This window comes from Serinus canaria, chromosome 1 (assembly GCF_022539315.1).
Source record: "Serinus canaria isolate serCan28SL12 chromosome 1, serCan2020, whole genome shotgun sequence".
Classification (NCBI taxonomy): Eukaryota; Metazoa; Chordata; class Aves; order Passeriformes; family Fringillidae; genus Serinus; species Serinus canaria.
In genome coordinates, this window is record NC_066313.1 from 96,558,976 (window position 1) to 96,580,374 (window position 21,399).

Consider the following 21,399-nt stretch of genomic DNA (forward strand, 5'->3'; position numbering starts at 1 on the left):
GGTCACTGACTGGCAGCACCCAAACAAGAGCAAGGCAGACCTGGTGACAATGATCTGCCAAAACTCCGGTGAGAACTGGGCAAGTCTGGGGACGTGCTGTCGGACAGAGATTGGCACACAAGGTGGTGTGCAGGAATGGGGCCTCCAGGCTTGTACAGTGCCTGAGCCAAAACGGGGCTCTTGCTGGCAGTGGGACTCTGAAGCAGCTGCCCCCACCAGCACTGCACCAGCCCTGCTCCCCCTCACTGGGATGGTCAAACAGTGGCCTCAGACAGGGGCAGCCCCACAGCAGCCTCCAAAGGGACCCTGCCTGTCTGCAGAATTTAAACAGGAGTGAGTCTGGTGCACTTGTTTCAAACTGTGTCCTAGCTGGGCATGTTCTTCTGTCTGACCTCCTCACATGGCAGGTGTGCTTCATGTGACCAGCCCTATCAGAGGCATTATTTGTTCTGCGTTTTGTGTTGTTCTGTAGCAATTATTGTGTTTGTTACAAACAGGATATGTAACAGTGGACACAAGGAAAAGGGCCTTCAGTTCCTGATCCTCAAGCACTCATGCATTTGTATTAACCATGAAAGTAACCCTACGTTGTGCCTATAAAATCATGAGCAGAGTAGCCATGGTTACACCATGGTTCTTTTCTATTTTCTTATATGTTCCCATGTAAAGGAAATAAAAATATATCCTATCTGAGAAGTTCAAGAATTTTGTTTCTAAATAGAACTTGAAAAAATTAGCTATCTGGTCAAGATGAAGACCTGGGTTAAAGTGGATCCTCATGAGAGTCAGTGAGGCCAAGTACAAGATGCTGTACTGGGGGTCAGGGCAACCCCTGATGTCAATACAGGATGTGAGCTTAATAGATTGACAACAGCCCTGAGGAGTAGGACTTGGGAGTGCTGGTGGATCAGAGGCTGGACATAAGCTGGCAGTGTGAACTTGCAGCCCAAAAAGGATCAAAAGCAGCACGAACAGCAGGTTGAGGGAAGATGATTCTGCTTCTCTACTTTGTGCTCATGAGACTCCACCAGCAGTCCTGCATCCAGCTTTGGGGTCTTCAGCATGGGAAGGACATGAACCTGTTGGAGAAGGTCAAGAGAAGGCCACCAAGATGATCAGAGGTCTGGAGCACCTCTTCTATGGGTAAAGGATGAGACAGCTAGGGTGGTTCAGCCTGGAGAAGAAAAGACTGTGAAGACCTCATTGACCTCATTCCAGGACCTAAAAAGGGGTTTATATGAAAAATGGGGACTTTTTAGCAGGGCCTGTTCCAGTAGGATGAGAAAGGAGCATAGATCCAGACTGGACAGACTGACTATATTCAGGCTAGGAATTCATTATTTTTACAACAAGGGTGATGAAACCTTATAACAGGTTGCCATGGCTGATGGTGGCAGGGCTCTGAGCAATCTGATCTAGTTGAAGATGTCCCTGTTCATTGCAGGGTGATAGGACTAGGTGATGTTTAAAGGTCCCTTCCAAGACAAACTATCCTGCAATTCCAAATTTCCTCACATGTACCCAATGTGTTTCAAAACAAAAGCATGGTAGCTTCTCCCCAGAAGATATTAAGTGCAAAATAGAGTAATTATTTCCTCCATTTCTAAATGCAGCTTTTTCTTCTGTATAAATCATAAAATAGTGACTTATAACTGATCAGAGCTTATATACCTTAGAATTGCCACAATTTAAAGGCCACTTTCCTACCCCTCGAGCACTTGCTTGTCTTTTATTCTAGAATTGGATGAAAGCAGATTCCAGGGAAAAAGCACTTTAAAATTTTTGAAGTCCAGCTTTGTTAGATAAAAGTGGGTCTGGTATCATCAGATTTGCCTCTAGCATGGCCTGCCTTTTAATAATCCTGTTCCTCTCAGTAGGAGACATCTCCTTTTGATGATACTGAGATCTTGTTTTCCATTCCTTGGGCCGTGCTGATGTCTGATCCAAAACAAGACAACTCTACAAGTGGCAATTCCAGTCTGGTTGCATCTGCCTTATGATCAGAAGCATGTGATGACTGCTTGAGCAAATTGGTGTACTTATGCTTGTCATCACCTATTCCTCCTGATGGTGTGGGAACCTCTTTAATTTTTTTGGGTTTTTTCATTTTAATTATACTTTGCCCTTGTGGGGAGGTTGTAAAGACGCAGAAAAGACTCTTATCACTGTCTCCTTTAGCTTTTTTTTTCTTTTGATCTTGTTTTAACAGTTATTCTGAATGGTGTTATTCTGAATTACTACAGGAAAAAAAAGTTCTGTCTACTTTAGTATGGTTTGTATTTCAATGAATTCCTTCATTGATACCTTAGATGTTTTTACTTGTAAAGCGAAGCTGCCTTACAAGTTTGAATTTGCATACCTAGGGCCCTTAGTGTGGAGCACAGTGACCCTACTGCCTCTAAGAAATAACTCTGACCTTTATAAATACTTTATAAAGGCATTTTCGGGCTTAATAATGCAGGGCATTCTAGAGCAAGTAGAAGTGTTATCTTTTCCAGTAGAACGCTCTCAGACGGCGCACGATCGATGGGAGATGGCCCTCGATGGGCCTTTCCGGCCCTGGTTTGGCTGTGGGCACAGTCTGTCCCGCTGCCGGCTGGCTGTCCGGCTGTCCCGCTGTCCCCATTCCCACAGCTCCGGGCTGAGCCGCTTCCCCCGTTCCCGTCGGGGCGGGGCCCCTGTCCGGTGGGCGTGGCCGGTGGGCGGGTCCGGGCTCACGTGGTTCTCGGTCCCGCCCCCGGCCTGCCCGCCATGTTGGTTCCTTCCGCAGCGCCCGGCGGCGGTGGCGCAGCCCCGGACCGGGACCGGCGGGAGGAGCGGCGGCAATTCCCTTCCCGCGGGCAGGGATCGGCCTCCTCAGCGCGCCCGGGACCGGCGGCAGTTCCGTTCCCGCGGCCTGGAGCCGAGTCAGGTTGCGTTATTTTCCTTTCCCTCGTTGGCGCGTTCCCCGCTCGCTCCCCCGCGGCTGTCCAGCATCCCAGGCGCGCTGCTCGGTGTTCCCTGGCGCAGCCTCCAGGGAGCGGGAGGGCAGCCCCGGCCGGGCCCGCGGTGGGTGGGGGCCCCGTGCGCTCTCCAGAGCCGGTGCGGGTGGCGGGGAATGTGGCGTGATCCGGGATCCCGTGACTCCGGGGCAGGCGGTGGCTCCTTTGGGAAGCGGCTCCAGCTGGCGTGTGGCCGGTCGCCGACCCCGGAGCGCTTCCTCATGTCTGGGAGACATCGCCGGTCTGTCGGGGGAAACTCGGCTTCGTACCTGTGTCCTCAACACGTTTCAGATTGGGAACAGAAGAAGTATGGAAGCTCCTTTCATCTCCTTTTCCTCGTTGCTGTGGGCTTGGAGCGGGCTGCCCAGGGAGGAGATGCAGTCACCGTCCCGGGAGGTGTTTGAGGAAAGGCTGGACGTGGCACTCAGTCCGCGGGCCGCTTCACAGGGGGGTGTTCGGCCGTAGGTTGGTCTCGGTGATCTCAGAGGTCTTTTCCAGCCCAGTGGATTCTGTGTGGAGCGGGGCCGCCTGCCCAGCCCGCCCTTGGGTTTCAGTTCTCCTTTTCTGAACAGCGGCTCGGCTCAGGCGCTCTGCAGGGCCGGGGGAGTTCCCAGTGGCGGCAGGTGGTTCTGCGGGCTCAGGTGTGGGCAGGGATAGGGATGGGCCAGGGCTGGGAATCGCTTACGTCTGCGTGGTTAATGGGCTGCTCTCGGTGTAAGTAAATCCGTGTTACAGGAAACTTCTTCAAAACAAATTAGTAGGTAACAGGATAGTGCAAGAAAAATAGTTTTAAAAACCTCCATTAGTGCCTTTTTAGCAAGGTTACATATAAGTAGATACATGGAGAGCATTTAAGTTTTATTAACTTGGGTGGGAAGTTAATAAAAGTTAAGTGGGAAGTTAAATAGGGAACGTCTTGGCTAAGTTTTGTTCAGGAATTGAAATGCTTGTCTGCAGATAGCCGTTGTGCAGCCTTCCATCCTACGTGTTGTTTTCCTTCTTGTCCATAATAATTTACAGCTACCCTAAATAAGCATGTGGGTTTTATTTGTCTTTACTTTTAACGTGTTGTGCAACACTGAAGTTGTCAGTGCTAGCTTTTTTTAGAGCAAGGGTGGCTATGTGTGACTGGGGGTTTTTTGGGTTTTTTCCCAAAGTGTTTTTCCATTACTTTTAGTAGCTTTGTAGGTAACAAGCTGTAATGGCAGACTGGAGGGAGAGCACACATACCCAAAATAAATCCAAAACATTTTTTTCATAGCACTTTTATTTTCAGAGAAACCTAATCAAAGGATGATACAGCTCTATCTGTGTTTTATACCAACATCAAATTTATAATGAACTTTTCTCTGTCTTTATTCAGGTTGTATGGAGCTGTCTTTGCTGTCTTAATCTTAGTAAAGCCTTTTCCATGAAGTTAAAAAGAGACAGTGGGTATTAAAAAAAAAAAAAAAAAAACCAAACCAAAACACCTGCTCTAGAAGTCCTTGTTTTACTTTTGAGTGTTCAAACACCATCGGTTTCCTTAAACTGAAAATATGTGTAAAAAAAGAATTGCAGAAGGTCAAGTAAGATATTTATAAATTTCAAGCCTTGTTTTATTTTGTGTCAATTTGGTAATAAATTATGGGAAACATATCTTCCAGCTCCTTAGGATTGGAATTTCACATAAATGTTTCACAATGGATAAAAACTTCCCAGCAAAAAGGCTTGTGAGAAGTCCTTAGGCTTTGTTGGTTGTTTGTTTTGTTTTTTTTTAATAGTAAGTTCTTTCTCTCCCCTGTGTTTTGTTTTTGTTTTCCTTCTGAGCAGAGCAGACAAGTGTGTTGGCCTGGTACAGTGTAACCCACTTAATGCCTTAGGGATGGGCTTTTGTCACAAGAGTTACACTGGGAAGAATGTGAATGTACAAGGTAGCCTTGAACCAATAGAGGCTGCTATTACTAAGATTCCCTGAAGGAAAAGGGAAACTAATGCAAGGGAGAAAGATGAGCACATTTGGGCAGAAATAATTGCTGGATAAGATATTGAAAGAGTGGAAGCAGTAATAGAGAAGTAGGTTGCAAGGAGAATGTCAAATAGCTCAGGCATTGTTAGCAGTGTTGGACCACGAGCAGCAGCACTGAAGGGTGTTTTGAAGTTGGCTGAAAGTAACAGAATATTTAAGCTGGAAGATGTTTAACTGTGAACTGCTGAGAAATGTCAACTCTGATTAAATTGAAATAAATAAGTTTGCTCATTTTACTTGAATTTGGGGAATGAGGTTGGAGGTGAAGGTTAGGCTTATGCAAGATTAAACTGGCAGAGATATAAATGTAGGTATTTCTCCTGACAAATTTTGCTAATTGGCTTTGTGCCTAGCTAGAAGTTAGAATAAATGAAGAGATTCTGGCAGTAGGTGCTGAAATGATTTAATGATCCAAGGGTTATGTGAACTTCATAATTCCTTCCCTTGGCCAATGGGTCTTTCATAGTCCTGGGTCATGCCAGGCAACTGTTTGAACTGGAATCCTGAGCTTCAAAGGAGTCAAAACCTTACAAAGAAACCTCCAAATAAAACTTTTTTGGTATCTAAATGAGTGGGATCAGCTGAATGACAGTTCATTTTGGGTTGTGTTCATATAAGAAATTGTAAGTAATTTCTAGTGATATTCTGGTATGAGATCAAGGCTGCTTACAACTAGAGGCAATTTCAAATAGTCTGTGTTTTCTTTTAGATAGATGTTTAATAATTTGCTGACAGGTTATCTTCGTAGTGCAGTGGTGAAATCACAGGAAGGAAGACTTGTGAGGAGATTAGGACTTTGGTAAGTTGAGCTGTGTGACAGAAGGGCTGGCTTTGAGGCAGCTGACAAGTGACTGTCAGTAAAGGGGTGTTCCTGATCCACAGCTCTTACGTCAATGCCCCGTGGAGGGGAGGGTCAGTTTGGAGACTGACTAATGTCTCTGCTTGTAACACATTCAAAAGTACAAAGCCTGTAGCATTTTGGCTTCATATCAGGTTGTTTTCCTTTGAACTGAGAAAGAAGTCTTTCAAGGTCAAAAATGTTTGTGGCCTCTTATGCACTAAAAAAAGTATTCTTCTGCCACTTAATTGACCAGGGTATAAACCACTACCTCCCAAATACAAGAGCAAGGGTTGACTAAGGAGAGAAAATTGAGAAAACATGCTTCTGTCCTTTCTTTTCAGATTTTTGGAAACTTGCAGATCTGCTATAGGCAACAAGTTTAACCACTGTAGTGATTGAGGGCTGAGAAATGTAAATCTTCCACAAACAGTAAGTGTTGAAAACTATGTAGTTTTGGATTCTGACCTTTCTGCTGTAACTCTTGTAGTTCTTGGGTCTTCTTTTCAGACCTTTCACAGAGAAGCAATTAATGTCAATCTTTGATGGACTGCTGTAACTAACAAACTATGTTTTCTATGCTAGCCTGGCAATTATTGTCAGATGCTTTGTTTCTGTGAAAAAACCCCAACTACTAATGAGGGAGGAAGTTTACATTTCTATTGAAAGGCAAGTGGTTTTTTCAGTCAAAATACTTGCAGTGGTGTGCCTTGTTAAACTTCTAATCTGATACCAGTAGCTTAACAAAATAAGGTGGCTTAGTAAACAAAATTGTGAATAAGCTTCAAAACTGAAATGGATGTGCTTATATGTGTAAATTTGAGGATAGGAAGTTGTGAAGCATGGTCAATATTATGCACATAGAACTGTTAATTCTGCTTGTCCATAACTTTAGTGTCTTTTTCTTAAGTCAAAGATGGCCCCTTTTTGGCTGATGGTATATTAGGTTGTAAGTAAGCATGATTACTTACATGATGGGAGTAAACTTGAGTCTGTTTTACATTTAACAGCTTTAGTTAAAGGACAGTGTACTACATATCCTCAAGAAAACCTTTAGGTTTAGTCTTGGTTTTGTATAACAGGTGGTTCACCAGTGACCACTGAATGACAGTGATAACTGAAACAAATTTTCTCTCCTGTTTCCAAGTTAGAAAGTAAATATCAGTGGAGAAGCAATTGTCTAGAAATTGGAAGTGTCCCTTATATCTGTTTCTTAAAAAATGCTAAGGCAGTTCAGTGGTGGTATAACAATAGATCCAGGTTTTGGTGCCCTATTAAAAATGGGGAGTGGAGGTGAGATTTCAGTTGCTAGGTGTGTTTTTTTGTTTGGGTTTTTAATGGTGAGCTGCAGTGGCTGGTATCAGCATGGGAAAAAATGAAACTAAAAAGGTTCAATTGCCTTGGTTTTCTTAATAGTTTACGTGGGGTTGCAGCTTGCTGACCTTATAGAGGCAATGCTGTTACTGTGTTGGCTAGCACTGCTTTTCCATAGAACTTGAGTTCAGCATTTGTCTTCAGCCTTCAGTACACTGGTGTGAGCGGGTCCTCCTTAATCTATCAAATTATTTTTATAGTAAAAAAGGACAAATGCCTAGACTTGAGTTTACATGTTGCTGCTATGGTTTTCTAGATCAAGAATCTTGCTTTTCTTTGAGTGCTGCCTCAATATGTATGGAAGAGAGGTATTTGCACTCAAAATAAAGACAGATATTAAGCTGACATACGGAAGTAACACAATCTAGATGGATAGACTGGACAAGGCAGTGGTATTTCATTAAGCTTTGCAGGACTGGATTTTGTAATGCAAACTGGTTTTCTGAGGTTGCTTAGCTGTTTGTCTTTCGTTGTGATAGCAAATATTTGGACTGATAGTGGAAATATTTGACTTGAAATTCATTTTACTGTTTAAAAGGGGCATCCTGAAAGGAAACAATTAAATTACTTTTTTGTGTTATGGTATATGATCATGTCATAAATTACATTTAATAGAACACGTTCCCTGCTTGTAACAGGAATATTGAAGTCAGTGATTTAAGCACTGTAATTCTTTTAAATCAGGGGAAGCAACTCAGAAATGGTTATTCAGAGTGGGGCTGCTTTTTATTTGCTCTTTCTTTGAATATTGAAATTATTGAAGAACATGAGAAAAATTATTCTTGTTACAGGCCCTTTGCCTACTAGGTTGAGATTACTTCAGTTTCATATAATTCTGTACTGTCTTGTGATTCCTCATGCTGGGTAAAACAATCACATGCACATTAGGAATTAAGCTTTTGTTTTGTTTTCAGGTAATGAATGATGATTAAAACTGAAAAATTGACATAGTAAATTTTCAGAAACATCATATTGTATGTTAACCATCCCTTCCAAAAACACTGTCAAAATGCACATTATACAGATAAAATGTATAATAGGAGAAATAATATTAATTCTTGTAGTGTTTTAAGTGTTTTATCATTGTATTATTTGTTGGAGTGTTAAGGCTTCATAACTTTAGAAAAACAATTACAGAAATTTAGTTCTTTAAAAATCTTAACTTATTTAAAGATGCACAATCAGAAAATAAATGCAGCAGTCTGCTGTTCTGAAAAATACAACTCTGATTCAGCAGATACTCTAAATTACATTATCAGTTATGGCTGCAGATGAGTCCCTTATATAGTAATAAAACTGTAAATGTATAAAGTCTTAGCTGCTTTCAAATAAAAATACTTATTAATACTTTCAAACACGCTTCTTTGATGCTTCAGATACAGCTTGTCAGCATCAAGTTAAATGACTGAATGTATATTCCTTTATTTTGGATTAGAAACTTAATTCTAGCCTAGCATGGCAGCAGTGGAAATGAATGTCCTGAAAAGCAACATTGCCTGGAACATTATGGAAGCTTTTGTGTGAAAGGACCAGTTTGGTCCATTTTTAATAGTTTGTGGTTGGTCTGTAATTGTCTGCCCAGTAAAACTAATTTTATGGTCATCAGTCTCTTAGACCTCACTGGAATCGCCCACGTAGTTGAAGTTGTGCAAATTAACTTTGCAGGTCCTTGATGCACAGAGTAGTAGATACTGTTAACACCTTCCTTTTGTGTATTTTGTTTAAAATGCTGCCCTGTGGACAATTTCATGATAATAACTGTCATTGATAAAAATGCAGATGCTGAAGAAACGAGTGCATAGTACCAGTCAGAACTACTTAAGCTACTTAGTTGTGCTCATTGTGTCTTTCATGGAACTTCCAATTTCTGCAGGACTGGAAAAATAAATTATAACTTGTTCCCTGCACTGGTAGGGAAGAACAGGAGAACATTCAGTACCCTTTGCTCCCATGAAAGCATTATTTATTAAGAAGCAGCTCCTATCCATTGATGTAGAAACTGGAGACATAAATAAATGCACTGCACCATTTTCAGAGTTAGGAGTTAAGCATCTCTTAACTGCAACTCTTACACAAGTAGTCCAGTGACTCTAATGAGATTTTTCACATGCACTAAAGTGTATGTGTTCATAACCTGAGCCACAGCCATTATCCTGTAGCTCTCTGAAGGGTAAATGAACTATCTTATTGTAGCTTCTAAGAAGTTTTAATTCTGTACAGGTTTGTATGATAATAAGGTTTTATAAATGTTGTTAATTGTGCAGTATGAATGAATTAAATTACTTGCTCTGAAAAAAATTTTAACGGAAGCAGTCAGTTCCTTGTATTTTGACTTTTTTGTGTTGAGGCTTCAAACTACTCCTTTTGTCTTGCTGTAGATTGTGTCTAGCAAGTAAATATTCAAAGATGGAAAGTCACTGAAAAAAAAAAATTCCTGAAATTTCTTGCTCCTACTGTAGGCCTTGATTGTAAGGCAGCACAATCATATGACTCTCACACCAGCTTGTATCAGGTACTAATTCTACAGTCACACTGTGGGTGATGTATATGCCAGTAATGCTAATTACAACTAGCAAGACCACATTCCTTCCTTCAAAGAAAGAGAGGGACTAGGCAACTTATGACCTATTTCCATTTTAAATAGATGCTATTTTCAGAGAAGCCTGTTAGGGCTGAAGCCCAGACTATCAGGTAGGTTTAGGAACACAGTTCTCATACAGAAACTTCAGTTTGGGCTTGATAAAATGAAACTTTACCCCCAAGCAATTAAACCACCATTTTACAGTATTAGATGACACTACAGTTGTGAGGACAAAGGCTGGGTACAAAGCACTAATAAGCAAACTAAAGTAATAAAGGATTTTTAAAAATTATTTCTTTTTAAGTTTAACAGTTAAAAAGCCTTCTTTGGTGTCACTAATTTGCCATCCCCATGCTGGCAGCCAGACTATTCACTAGCACTTCCAGAATTTTTGACAGTTTTACTATGGGAAGTTGACACCTCCTAACTGAACTGTCATTGTAGGCTTGGGCTCGGTATGTGGCATTTTGAGTATCATTGAAGGAGTAACAGTAAATTTTCTTTTATAAGTATTCTTTCTTTTATAAGTATTTATTTTCTTTTAATAGTATTCCATTTATCAATGCTTTTCTGAAAGGAGTAAACTATAAACTAGTGAATGCTCATCTAAATAAAATGACAGCATTTGCATTAGTTCCATAGATAACTGTGTTCCTAGTGCTTTGGTTTTAAAAGTAACTTTGGTAATAAAATACAGCACTGAAGTGACTAGTTCAAGGCACATGCTCTATAAAATTCTCTCACTCTGCTTTTTTTCCATGAACCTTTTCCAGTGAACATAAATGAATTATAGCACTTGTTGAATGTGATGTGATACCCCTTCAGTACAAAGGGGGAGTGGCTTGAAGGATTTGGGGGTTTTAAATAGTTCTAAGTGACAGACCAGTAATTTATGCAGCATACTGCTTAGATGCAGACTGCAGTCTGTGGAAGAGACACCTCTTTAATTTGATATTCTTGAGTGGGTACTCTTTCTGGAGTGTATCTACAGTTCACCTGTTCAGTGGAGTCCTGTTTTTGTACATGAATCTTGATGTTGGTGGAATTTAAAACACATTCTAGATATTTACATGTGCAAAATTTGGTGCTCACAACTATTTTCCTTTTTAATGATTTCCTTAATCTTTACAGGTCTAGGAAAACAGGAGGATCTTTTCCCGTAGCAATGGCAGCAAAATCATCACTCCTTAAAGTAATACTACTAGGAGATGGTGGAGTTGGGAAGAGTTCCCTCATGAACAGATATGTCACCAACAAATTTGATGCACAGCTGTTTCATACAATAGGTGTGGAATTCTTAAATAAAGAGTTGGAAGTGGATGGACATTTTGTTACAATGCAGATATGGGACACAGCAGGTCAGGAACGGTTTAGGAGCTTGCGGACTCCTTTCTATAGAGGTTCTGACTGTTGCCTGCTAACCTTCAGTGTGGATGACTCTCAAAGCTTCCAAAACTTAAACAACTGGAAGAAAGAATTCATTTATTATGCAGATGTCAAGGAGCCTGAAAGTTTTCCATTTGTGATTCTGGGTAACAAAGTTGATATCGATGAAAGGCAAGTATCTACAGAAGAAGCTCAAGACTGGTGCAGGAATAATGGCAACCATCCCTATTTTGAAACCAGTGCAAAAGATGCCACTAATGTTGCAGCAGCCTTTGAAGAAGCTGTTAGAAGAGTTCTAGCCTCTGAAGATAGATCGGATCACTTTATTCAAACAGATACAGTAAACCTTCATCGGAAACCGAAGCCCAGCTCATCTTGTTGTTGACTTAAATTTCTTTTTGCCAAATTACTGTTGACTAGCTTGCTCTGTAAAAGAATGGGGAAGGTGTAGTAGGTAGAATAACAAATGGGTTTCACTCTAATATTAAAACCGTAATATTCTGCTGCTTTCGTGGGGGAGAAAAAGAAAAATCTCCATTCATGAGTGACCCGTTATTGAATTAGTGATGCTTTCTGTTTAGGAAGATCCAAGGAAAAAATAATATAAGAATATAATTTGCCAACTTTGTTCAAATATAATTTGAATATAATTAAAACTTGAAAGTTCTAGAAGCACTACTTTGGAGAAGCTGTTCTGGAATTCAGGCACAAAGATACTTTTATATGTGTATATTTTTATGAAATTGCCATTCCACTTTTGTTTCATTAGATGTCAGTTTCTTAATGCTAGATATTAAACTTCAGTCTCACTACATTCCTTTTGCTGTGGGTGGTACTTCATCTCTAATGTGGTTATTATAAGTTAATATAAATTACGTCCAGGTCTTCTAATTGCCTAATGTTGCTGTAATTTGTGTAAGTTTGTAAGTAGGAAGTAAATTTCCTACGTATTTAATGTCCGTTTTCTCCCATATACTATTCTAATGCTGCACTAATTTTTCCAGTGGTTTAATGCAAAATACTGATCATTTTTAAAATTAATGTGTGTCCTTGCCTTAAGTCCATTCTGGCACGTTTCTGATTAATAAGGTGAAAAATCTGAGTAACTGAAATATAACCATTTTTTGAAAAAGAAATGCTTTATTCAGTCAGCTTTAATAGCACTTGAAAGGATACATATTGTGACAGTTTTTTAGGAAAACTTGTGTACAGCCTTAGAAGTTCCAAACTTCTGTTCCTGTTAACCTGAGCTATGAATGTGTTTACCTGTAATATCTGCACTGTGATATTAAGGAATGGCAATATGTAGAGAACTCAGGAAGCTCTTGACTTAAAGTAGATTTGACAGCTTTCAGTCCTAATACAGGTATATAACTATAGATAGTATTTGAGCTGAATTTGATCATTATTAAAATTGCTATTTTAGGATATGGAGTTGCACCTTTAAGAGATAATGTGTTTTATATTACGGAATTCATTTCATAATTATGAACCAGAGCAAAATCTGTATTTCTTGGACAGTTTTGTGCAGTCAGGCAGACAAAACTACAGGTGTTTTTGAGGCTTTCAGCTGCAGTTTAAGTGGTAGAATACTTGTATGAGAAATGGTTATTGGCTCTCAGAGTAACCACTGTCCTTGCAATAGCAAAATTGCTAGTCCACTCACAATTGCTTCCATCTGTAATTGACTGCTAACAGGCACGCATGTGGTCTGAGAGAGGAAGTTTCATGCTGCAGCACAGGCCATGTTATTCATTAAACAACTGCTTTTTGTACAGAAACTTTGTTTCAATGGAAAAGCCTTTCTTGAGAGTACATTACCAGCAAGCACTTTATCTTAAAAGTATCTGATTAATCTGTACCAGGTGTAATTATTTGGAAGTAAAGCTTGCAAAAACAAACCATTCTTGTTTACCATTCTTAGTACACTTTTATGAATGTATTTTATTCTTGCTCGAACCTGTCCAGGACAACTTTAGTCTGCAGATCTCCTAGTTCTGCTTAAAACATCCATCTTTTTATCTTTTGTACATTCCTAAGTCTGATTCATCATTGCAGTCCTGCATCTACAGCAACAGAACTGTGTTTTAAAGTTCAGTCCCTGAGCAGTTAAATATAGGTTGAACTGCTACTTATGTTTAATTTCTAGTCAATGAATGAAAAGATCTGTGAAGAAAATCTTAGCTAAATCCCACTTAATCTTAGGATGAGAGAGCAAAAAGCTTTAGAAATTAAGATTGCTTGTGTTAGGAGCTACTAAGCTAGTGAAACGAAATTGTTGTAAAACCACTACCTTACGACTTAAAGCTTCCATTAACATTCATTTTAGCAGAGATTAAGGTTGAAACAAAACAGGACCTGAAGATACTGTGACTAGAGTACTATAGATACTATTCAAGTAAGATTGCTAAAAGGGAAAAATGAAGGATGAGAACCACTGTTGTCTTTCTTCTGTGCAGGCATCTGTGTTTTCCCTTTCCATTTCACATCACGGTTACCAAGCCTCCATCACAGAAGTAGGTTTAATAAAGTTAAAACATAATCCCATAGAAGTGTATTACTCGTGTCCTGGGAGCTGCTATACCACAACTGTACACTAATCACAAAGGTGGCCAGTAAAGATAAACAGGCATGTACATGCTTAGTAAATAAGACAGTATAGGAATTAGGCTTAGGTCAGGAATTGGTCTTAGAGAGAAACTACTTAGTGCCTACAGAATCAAAAATCTTTTGACAAGCACTTATACGTGACAGGTATAAAATCATAATGCTTAATAATAAACATTAATTTCTGTACTTTTTAAAAGCTAGGGTATCATTCCCTATGGATGTAAGGTAGGCATTTGTGGCTTATGTTTCAATTCACTGATTTGTTTCAAGCGCTAACACACCTCAAATATTACAGGGTCCTGTTAGCAGTATGTGGAGTTCTGTAGATTGACAGAGCATACTGTGTAACATGTATGCAAAGTTCCAGTGTCCTTTAAAATGAGGGGAAAAACCTGTTGTGGGAGGTTGGTGGGACTGCTGAAAGCTGTGCTTGTTAGAGAGCAGAATGGGAAGGGGCAAAGAAGCTACCTGGGACAGCTGACAGCTCATGTCACAACAAACTGTATCAATGCTTGCATAAGCTGCTTTAACAGCTGCTCCATACCTCAAATGGATCTTACTTGAAGTCACCTGACAGGTTACCTAAACAGTAATAGAACCTTGTAGAAAGTGGAGTCTGAGTTGCATTTCCAGCCCAGATTTACTAAGGTTGATTCATACTAGCTTGTGCTAATGTTCTCATCTCCTTATGCTTGATTTTTGAATGACTTAGGGTAATTCTCATCCCTTTAACTCATAAACTTTTTATTGCCTTTATTGCATAATGCAGATTATCTCTGTTTTCTTGTACTGCAACAGACTTTATTTTGAATTCTTACTCTTAAGCTCCTGAGAGGGTAGGAACGTAATCCTTGCAAAGGAGGTGTCTTTTCACTGAGAAGCTGTTCACTGTAGCATGCTGGACCTGCAGCCTTCAGGCCTAGAGCAGATTTGTGACTTTAGCTGACCACAAGATAATTTTCACCCATCACTTCAGCTAGTGTTCTTTCAGCTGACTGAGAAGAGTCACAAACTAAAGCATAAACAAGTGTTTGTCCATGTACAGAGAACTTGGAGCTACCTCGCCAAAGCCTTTAGAGTTCTGTCACAAGACAATCCTGAACCACAAACTCTAGGACAAAGGTGATGAGTTAGGACATAATTCTTCCATTCCTGTGCCAGTAAAAGTCTGTTTTCATAAAGCCTAGGTGGACCTGAGTCTGCATTTCCCATGTACAATTCCTATATTCAGAGGAAAGAGGGAAAGATGTAGGGGAGGCATAAGAACAGGCACCTTTTGGCTAACTGCCTTCAGAAATCAGGCAAGAAAGAAAATGCTTTCATTTTACTTAATGTCCTACTGCAGCAGCAAATGCAATTATAAAAACTCTAGCTTCTAAAAGTGGTAGAAACTGTTAGCGCTAATCCTTCATATTTGCCAAGCCTTTTCTTCTTGCTAAGTATATGATTATTTAATTAAAGTAATTAAAGTATTTTCTCAGTGAATCCAGCCGTCATGCTACAGGGGAGGAGGCAGAAAATAACTGCAGCTCAGTGGTTCCTTATCACATGATCAAGAATGCTTTACCTCAAGTGTTTGTTATTTCCATGTATACAGAAAAAAAAAAATTGATTTCTATAAAATTGCATGACATTATCAAAGTGCTGTACAATGCAGTTTATATGCAAAAACATTGCAAAGACAGGTATTCCCATCTTCACTGACCACCCCACCAGGTACTTTTACTGTGGTTATCTAGTTCTCTTCTAAATCACTTCAAGTATACTCAACAGGCATCCATACTACAACATTTAATCTTTTATTTAGGATAATATGTTCATTTTTCTCATAGAACATTTTACAGTGACAACTTAGCAGTAAGTGCAGAAATGATGACTGACTATACACTTATAGCACATACAGATGTGATCCCCTTACTTATACAGACTATGCAAAATACTTCTTAGAATAGCATGTCACTTCCTTTGGAAATTTTTCAGATATTGAAAAAAAAAGTACAAGATAGCTTATACAGATTTGCTGCAAAAAGAAACAGAATACTTAAGATTGTAAACCCAAGCAAAGTATTAGGTACACATATGCCAAATAATCCATTTAAAATTTACTGGTTTGGAATGATGTTAAGTTTTGCAAAATGGTTCCTAAAACATTTTACAGTGGAATAGAAGCCAGACAGGCCAAATAATGCCTTTCTTGAAACCTCAACAACTATAGTTTCATGGTGCAAAGATCATCCTCTAAATTTATTTACAAAAAGAAAGTTTCAGCAATTGAAGAAATAGTAGGAAAAATACTGGGTTTAAACATGTAAATTTAGTTTGGGGTTTTTTTTAATGAGTAAATTAGAATTAATATCAGGGCAGATCTGGCTATTCTGGTCTACTTCATTTATTGATGCAACACTGCAGCTAAATGTGTATTGCACTAAATACGTGGAAAATTTGAAATGAGACACTTTTAAACTGTGGGAGTTTTTCTCAAAATTTCTTGATGTACTGGAGACAGCTTTTCTGATTTTCCATTTTTTATTCAGCAGTTTATATACATAAAATTACACATCAATAAATAGAGGCTTGATTTACTACCACAGAGTGTAATCTTAGTCTGGTTAGTCTGCAGAGTGAGCTCTCAACTGAAGGAATACAACTAGGAAAGTTTGTTATAAAATTAAGCATTTAGGCCAAACAGTCAGGAGTTCCCTTTTGCTCATATTAAACCAGGTGACTGGTGACATCTTTTGCATTTAGGTTTCATTTCCTCCCTGCCTGTGTCAGAGGCTTACACTTTGCATATGCATTAACACATAATGTCTCAGTTTCTTCCTTTGTACCCCTGCAGCCTCTGACAGTTTAAAACTTTATTTTCATGTCACATAAAAGGAAACTTCTTCAGATACACCTTTTTTTAACCAGAGAAGCTTGGCTGCTTATCTATATCAGCAAAAGAAAAAGCTGCTTCAGCGTCCAATTAGTCAGTCTTCAGAAGATAAGTATAAAACATGCAGGGGACTAACCAGACGAAGTACAGTTCAAACAATCAGGAAAGTTGGGAAAAGCACTCACTCAGGAGATTTATTTATTCAGCTTAAAAGGTGTTTCTTCCCAAGGAACTGGACTTTTCTTTCAAAGGCAGTGGATCGAATAGGAGTATTGAGTTCATAAAATGGATTCATTGCAAACTGGGGAAAGAAGGAAAAACCCATCAGTAAGCACAATGCCCAGCCCTGGAAAATGTCACTTCAGGTGACATCTACTACTTTCAGCCTATTTAGTGTCACTAACAGCACAGACCTCCTAAACAGTCCTTGCTTTCCAGGCCCTTGCAATCTCTCCATACATGTGCAGAGCCATCCCATAGCACCAGCTCCTCAGAACAAACCCATCACACTGGTGCAAATTAGGATCATTTGTGTGCCTGTGGGAGGCTGAGATGGTGATGCTTCCCATGACTGTTTGCCATGACCCTGTCTAGTGGAAGTACCACCAGGATTTGGAAACAAGGGCTATGTGTTCTGAGAGCAAAGCTACTGGGCTCTGTAGAAGAGTCCTCTCATTATCATCATTAATGATACCATACTACCACAAAATGCATCACAAGAAGTTGCCCCACAAGTTCTCTGTTGCCCAGAGAAGCTGTTGATTCCTCACCCCTGGAGCTGTTAAAGGCCAGGTTGGATTGGGCTTTGACCAATCTGGTCTAGTGGAAGGTGTCCCTGCCCACAGCAAGGAAGTTGTTTCTTCCTACCCAAACCGTTCTAACCTATTCTACAAAAAATCACTGGACTAAAGTGAAGAAATCTAAAAGAGCACAGTTTATAACAATTTCAAAAAGCCTATTCTGTTTAATGGAAAATACAGCCTTTGTGTCACATATTATCAGCTCTGGCTGATGTGGACCGCACAGGTGCTTATACAGGCCCCCAAGAGGAAACATGCTAATACAGCTGCGCCTGAGCACAAACAGCAGAACACGCTTAAAAGTAGCACAGCAAGACAATAAAAAAATATTTCTTACCTTTATATACAACTCATATACATCAGTAAAGAAGTTCTTAATTCCATCTTCTTGCCTTACATCATGAAGCATTATAAATCTCATATGTACAGTAATTAAGGAGAATAAAACTTTTACAAAGAAAAGGTAAGTGTTTACACCTAATTCAACATATACCTAAAATGTTTAGCTGTACAAGAAATAGCAGTGACTCATAGGAGGAAGCATTTAAAAAAGTAATTGAAGCAATTAAATTTGGAAAGTATTACCTTTATATTTTAACATGCCCCTATTTGAAAATAATCACCTCTCTATCCAAGGTTTCTTTTTCAGAACAGTATAATTCTGAATGTGGATGATGCTCCCTGCACCTCAGCCACGTACCCCTCAAGTTAAAATGTATTCACTGTTACTTGCTATGTGTAACAAATGTTTCTCAACAAACAGTTCCAGACTACCCCTACGTAGTATCAAGCCTCGGCACTGCATTTTCACCATTGGAGTGACTGACACCAGGCATGTTCACTGCCACTTCTCCTCTCCAGCATGGTCAAAGGGGTGGGAACAGAGATCATACAAGCTTGCTCAGAGCCTCTCATACCTCTTTACTCCATGTACCACACTTCATTATGCTATTTTGGCTCCTACAAAGGTGAAAATCCACCTTTCCAACTGTTCCCAGCTGCTGTGCCTCCCAATATAGTTCTTCTTGAAGCTGATGACTCTAACAATAATAGCGAATAGCCAGAGAAATCTGTTCCAAACTCACTTTTTCTAACTTACCTCTTTCTGGGAAAAGGGTTTTCTTATATAAACATAAGGAAAGAGAATAGGGAAGGATATGTCCAGCTGTGACAAAAGCAGAAACAAACCATTCATTAAACTTGTCCACAGTCTTCAAGTACATGTTGTTGGAAAGCCACATGTTCTCATCTACGAGGTCGAGAGCAGCATGGGCAATGAACTGGTTGAGATGGCGATGATCATCCTAATGCATTTCCAGAAGACAGCAGATTAGTAATTCAGTGAAAGGAATGAAATACAGACAATCATTTGCTCCAGTTGCTACAGAACCAATGTTCAATGTTACATATACCCTGCTTTTCTGTCACATGTGCCATCCTGTAATTAAATGAAACTAGCATGTTTTCATGATATTTGGTTTCAAGGGAGAAAAAAGATCATAATAAAAAGATCATCACAAACCCAGTCCTGAGAGCAACAGAATCAGTAAAGCCTGTATTACATCTCAGCAGTCAACTCAAGCATGAATTCTTTTGTTTGCTGATGGGCAAATGTATCCCACTGCTAATGTATTCCCCAACAGAGGTCCTCATATGTCTTTTTCTCTTCTTTCCAGACATCTGTTTTTGTGATATTTACATAGCATACATAAAATGTAGCATTTTCTGGGCTATAACATTTCAGTAAAATTTGGCAAAAATTGACCCATAGGTTACAATGTGTAAAAGGTGGGGGACAGATGCGGAAAGCAGAAATGCAGAAGGCAGGTATGCTGATAAAATCACCTAAAGATTCTGTTTTTCTCATGCTGTTTGCCTAGGAACAGGGTTGTTTTATTGGCTTTGGGGTCTTTTTTTTCTGCAACTAGTATTAAATATATGCCTGCAGATGTAAACTGCATCTCTTCCTATAATAAACACAAGATCACAGTGTTTGGCCTGTGTACTTTGTAGGCAGTCTAGAACACCAGAGGGACATCTGCCAAGAAGAGATACAGGACAAAACCACACTGGAAGCTTTTATTAGGCTGGAAGAGTACGAAGTTTTGTACTGTTTCTCATAGTAACAGGATACTGTTACTGCCACTCTCACCTCTCAGGTTTTCCCTGCAATCAGCTTTTACACATCCTCACACAAAGTCTAGTCTGACTAGCCTTATTTATGATCTTTTATGGGACATTAATTCAAAATGCAGATGATGCCATGCAGTTCCAGTCAGTGACATCACATACTTCCATTTTTGGATACACTCCCAGATACATGCCCTTTTATTCTGAAATTTATTTTTTCTAAGATGTAATGCCACTTACAGATAGATTTGTTCTTTTCCCACTGGAAACAATTATTATTGAGTAGTATTACATTTATCACATTTTCAAAGTCTTTATTTATTAATATAATTTTTTAGCTTTCCTTACTTAAAAGCAAGTGTGACTAATGTAGATGATTAAAAAATTAGGTATTTTATGGCATAAAGAATAAAGGACTGACTAGAGCATTCAAATTTATGTTTCTTACTTTACCTTATTACTGTATATAAATGTCTTAAAAGTAAGTGGCATTAAACAATGAACAGCTACTATAAAACCTCTGCACACTAAGAGAAATTACCAAAGCAAAACTAGGATATATATTCTATAACATACAGAGGGGAATATATAAGAAAGCTGTGTTTTGTGAAGAACTAGTATAATCTAGCAAAGATTTTTTAAGAGACTTGAGAACTCCAGAGTTCTACTCCCAATGACAAAATTTCTGTTTAATAAACCCCAGAAAACAGTAGATACTTCTTTTTAGCAACAATGCTGGTCATGCTTCTAATACACTGTAAAATTATAAAAGAATCACAGGAGTGTCATAGGAATAAAAAAACCCCACACCTTTGACTCTACTTTTCCAGGAGGCAGAAATTCCATTTCAAATATGGGATTATCATGATGACCAACTATCACGAAGTAGAAACTTCCAGACATTCTTCAAAACAATGCTCCCTACAAGAAAAAACAAAAATACTGATGAGTCTATATACAAACTCTTAATCCATGTAGAAGAGCTCCTAAAAATCAGCCAATGTGCTCCCATCCATATTAACAAGAGGGGCTAAAGAGAGATAAACATTTAAGTATGCACATCAAGAGGATGGAGCCGAGCTCTTCTTGGTGCAGCCATCCACCATGATGACAAACAACGGGCAGGAACTGATGCCCGGGAAGTTCCACCTGGACACGAGGAACAACTTACTGCTGTACGTGTGACTGAGCACTGGAACAGCCTGTCCAGAAAGCCTGGAGTTATTCCAGAACCGCCTGGACACAATTCTGTGCCCTGTGCTCCAGGATGACCCTGTTTGAGCAGGCTAGACCAGATACCTGTGTTCCCTCCCAACGTGACAGATTCTGGGGGAGCCGGAGAATATCTTTGAGAAGCGGGCCTGGAAGTGAACTCTGGTACCTAAAACCGACGCCTGCCCTGCTCACCGATGATTTACCCCCCGGGAGCCCCCAGTCACAGCGATCCCAGGCCATAACGCGCAACACCCGCCTCCGAGGAACCTCCTCGCCTGTCTCTCCCCGGGCCCTGCTCGCAGGCAGCAGAAGGGGACGGGCGGCAGGCGCCTCCTCCCTGGGACAACCCCACGGCTCCAACCCCGGGCACTCCAGAGGTGCCCGGAAAGGCCTTCCCCAGCCCCTCCGGGGAAAGGCCCGGACTCCGCGGGGCTGCCGTCCCCAGGGGGGCCCGCGGCACAGGGGGAGAGGAAAGCGGACAGGGAGAAGGGGCCCGGCCCGCAGGGTCCCACCCGGGCCCGCCGCCTACCCTGCGCCGCGCCCCGTCCGCCGCCGGCCCGCGGCCCCGGAAGCGCCGCGCTCAGCCCGCCCCATCCGG

At 40.3% G+C, this 21,399-nt stretch overlaps 2 protein-coding genes across 9 annotated transcripts; one reads left to right on the forward strand and one right to left on the reverse strand.

Annotated features, from left to right (window-relative positions):
• The first annotated feature begins 2,186 nt into the window (after window positions 1-2,186).
• Window positions 2,187-13,072, forward strand: RAB9A (RAB9A, member RAS oncogene family). Of its 6 annotated transcripts, none has more exons than XM_009089659.4 (3): window positions 2,767-2,911; window positions 6,172-6,259; window positions 10,914-13,072. In XM_009089659.4, the coding sequence occupies exon 3, from the start codon at window positions 10,948-10,950 to the stop codon at window positions 11,551-11,553; it is 606 nt and encodes a 201-aa protein (XP_009087907.1). In that variant the 5' UTR covers window positions 2,767-2,911; window positions 6,172-6,259; window positions 10,914-10,947; the 3' UTR covers window positions 11,554-13,072. The 6 variants fall into 6 exon arrangements, with proteins under 6 accessions (XP_050831721.1, XP_018769099.1, XP_009087907.1 ...); XM_018913551.3 differs by lacking the exon at window positions 2,767-2,911 and adding an exon at window positions 3,164-3,288; XM_050975775.1 differs by lacking the exon at window positions 2,767-2,911 and adding an exon at window positions 3,302-5,788.
• A 2,486-nt stretch (window positions 13,073-15,558) lies between these two features.
• On the reverse strand, window positions 15,559-21,399 carry TRAPPC2 (trafficking protein particle complex subunit 2). 3 transcript variants are annotated; one of them, XM_050975816.1, is made up of 5 exons: window positions 21,331-21,399; window positions 20,397-20,507; window positions 18,612-18,760; window positions 17,794-17,875; window positions 15,559-16,957 (listed from the first exon to the last, which is right to left on the reverse strand). In XM_050975816.1, exons 2-5 carry the CDS (start codon window positions 20,487-20,489, stop codon window positions 16,859-16,861), a joined length of 423 nt encoding a protein of 140 aa, XP_050831773.1. In that variant the 5' UTR covers window positions 20,490-20,507; window positions 21,331-21,399; the 3' UTR covers window positions 15,559-16,858. The 3 variants fall into 3 exon arrangements, with proteins under 3 accessions (XP_050831773.1, XP_050831785.1, XP_050831780.1); XM_050975828.1 differs by lacking the exon at window positions 21,331-21,399 and adding an exon at window positions 20,886-21,314; XM_050975823.1 differs by lacking the exon at window positions 21,331-21,399 and adding an exon at window positions 20,994-21,313.

Bases quoted from the DNA above. Each gene is read 5' to 3' on its own strand.
- TRAPPC2 (XM_050975816.1), bottom strand. From the start codon at position 20,489: ATGTCTGGAAGTTTCTACTTCGTGATAGTTGGTCATCATGATAATCCC. The intron at 18,761-20,396 runs GTGTGGGGTTTT...GAAATGCATTAG, and splicing joins CTGGAAAAGTAGAGTCAAAG to GATGATCATCGCCATCTCAA. The intron at 16,958-17,793 runs GTAAGAAATATT...TTCTTTCCCCAG, and splicing joins TATATGAGTTGTATATAAAG to TTTGCAATGAATCCATTTTA.
- RAB9A (XM_018913548.3), top strand. From the start codon at position 3,098: ATGTGGCGTGATCCGGGATCCCGTGACTCCGGGGCAGGCGGTGGCTCC. The intron at 3,289-10,913 runs GTATGGAAGCTC...TAATCTTTACAG, and splicing joins TCAGATTGGGAACAGAAGAA to GTCTAGGAAAACAGGAGGAT.